The sequence below is a fragment of the Dasypus novemcinctus genome, chromosome 10 (genome assembly GCF_030445035.2).
Source record: "Dasypus novemcinctus isolate mDasNov1 chromosome 10, mDasNov1.1.hap2, whole genome shotgun sequence".
Taxonomy (NCBI): domain Eukaryota; kingdom Metazoa; phylum Chordata; class Mammalia; order Cingulata; family Dasypodidae; genus Dasypus; species Dasypus novemcinctus.
The window spans coordinates 20,064,141-20,066,569 of record NC_080682.1 but is presented as its reverse complement, the minus strand read 5'-3'; the positions used below and the strand labels follow the sequence as shown (position 1 = coordinate 20,066,569).

General features: G+C 36.7%; 1 protein-coding gene across 1 annotated transcript; it reads right to left on the bottom strand.

The window, feature by feature from the left end:
• Window positions 1-757: 757 nt before the first annotated feature.
• On the bottom strand, window positions 758-1,705 carry LOC131280278 (olfactory receptor 5B2-like). The gene has a single exon (XM_058306380.1). The coding sequence runs from the start codon at window positions 1,700-1,702 to the stop codon at window positions 758-760; it is 945 nt and encodes a 314-aa protein (XP_058162363.1). The 5' UTR covers window positions 1,703-1,705.
• Window positions 1,706-2,429: the final 724 nt, after the last annotated feature.

Below are 2,429 nucleotides of genomic sequence, written 5' to 3'. Positions count from 1 at the left end.
AGAGAAATGGGTAGCATTATTGTTACCTTATGTGCATTTTTTAAACAAATATGAGCATTTGGTACTCACTAACAGATAAATTGAAAAATGTCCTTATTATTGATCTCCTTTTCTGCCACTTTCCCTTCTGAAAATTATCACATCAACATGTATTTCTCTCAAGAGAATGAAGGCATAAAAATTAATTCCTTTAAGATGCTATACTTATGTTGAGCTAAATAAAATATGCCCACAGGATGCAAATATCTTTTCTAAAAACCTGTATCAGCATTTTCTTCATTTTGGAATTTTGGAATAGTTTTTCAACTAGAGAAATAAATAAGCTTAAATTTATATCTGATATGACAATTGATCATTTTAAATTCTTTTGCTAAAAATTAGCTATACTGTACATACTTCATAAAGCAAATTCCCAGTCCTGTGAGTACATGAACACGTGGTATGTACTTGACTATACCCTGTTTTACATTTTTGCATACATTGGCATTTGATAGAGAAAATGTCTGCAGAACATGGGAGTAAATCACATATGTAAATAAGTTTTGACAAACAGAGCCCAAAATGTCTTGTTTCCCTTCAGCCATCTTCATTCAGGTATTACATTTCCAGGCATAATATTTTCTGTTTTCTAGACCACAGACATTTGAAGGGGTAAAGATATTACCTCATGAATTAAATGTAATATGAACCTTTAAATGTGGGTCATAGTATAGAGGTTTGAGAGGAAAGAAAATAGGTCATTGCAGAGTCTACAAACTTAAAAGATTGAGCCAAGAGACAGTTTTGCCTTCTCAACAACCTTTTTAAATGCACTCTTGACCTCCTTGTTCCTCAGGCTGTAGACCAGAGGGTTCAGCATGGGGACGATGATAGCATAGAATACGGATGCCATTTTGCCAGTGTCCATGGAATGAGTGGGTCTAGGTTGTAGATACACGAAGATGACTGTCCCATAGAAGATGGAGACTGCAGTGAGGTGGGAAGCACAAGTGGATAAAGCCTTGTGATATCCCTCAGCTGAGTGCATCTTCAAGATTGTGATTAATATAAATAGATAGGAAATTAAGATAATAAGAAGAGCAAAAAGGATATTGGAACTAGCCACAAAAACAAGAATCTGCTCACTAACACGTCTATCAGAGCAAGACAGAACCATGACTGCTGGAATATCACAGAAGAAGTGATGGATCACATTGGATCTACAGAAAGAGAGTAGGAATGTATCGCCTGTGTGGATGGAGGCATTCAGGAAACCACAGATATAGCAGCCTATGGCCAGACATGAAGACACATTTGTTGTCATGATGGTGGTGTAATGTAGGGGTTTACACACTGCTGCATAGCGATCATAGGCCATGGAGGCCAAAAGGAAACTTTCCACAGTGGCAAATGCTACAAAAAAGAACATCTGAGCAGCACATGCCTTGTAGGAGATGACCTTATCTCCTATGAGGAACCCAGACATGACCTTTGGAGTGACAGCTGAGGAGTAACCGAAGTCCACCAGAGAGAGGTTACTGAGGAAAAAGTACATGGGAGTGTGGAGCTGAGAGTCAATGAGAATCAATACAACCATCCCTAGATTCCCAAATATGCTGATGAGGTAAATGAGGGTGAACATTGCAAATAGAGGGACCTGCAGTTCTGGGTCATTGGTTAGTCCCAGCAGGATGAAATGAGTCACTTCTGTGCTGTTCTCCATTGATGTTATTTGGGAATCAGAAGATGCTCTGAATCAATGGAGAAGTATAGGAACAGACTGTTAAGCAATAAAGATATTATAATAAGTAAAATATAATTATTATGTATATTGCTACATTATAGCAATACTTTATACTTCAAGATTTTCTGTGTCTGAAACATGAGATTGATGACAAAATTTACTGCATGATTTATGGAGTTACAAACTACTGAAGTTGAAGAATGCTTATAGATCATCTCAACATTTGAATTTATTAATTGATAAACTCGTGTGTAGAATATGTAATCACTTGACTAACTGTTATGTCTGGAATGAATATATCTACTATTTTAGTTTCCCAAGCTGGTAAAAACTTACACTTCAAATTGCTCAAGTACTAACTACTGCTCCTGGAACAGTGGTGTGTGCATATTCATTTTCTTCTCAACCCTGTGAGACTGATTAGTTGTACCCCCTTTTAACTTATGAAGCACAAGAGATTGAGTAATTTATTTAGTTTCTCAGTAAGTATTAACTGGCAAAACCAAGCTTTGGTCCAAGGCAGTGTGGTACCCAAGTGCAATGATATTAATTTAAATAAATTTGAATTTATCTCATTTTCTCCATTGAGCCAATCTCAATATTTGGTGTTTCATGGTAAAGTACTTGAGAGATATCTGTATAGTGTACATGGTGGAATAACTGCAGCAGGAGGGGCATGTACAAATAGCAAGGAAATTCTGAACAG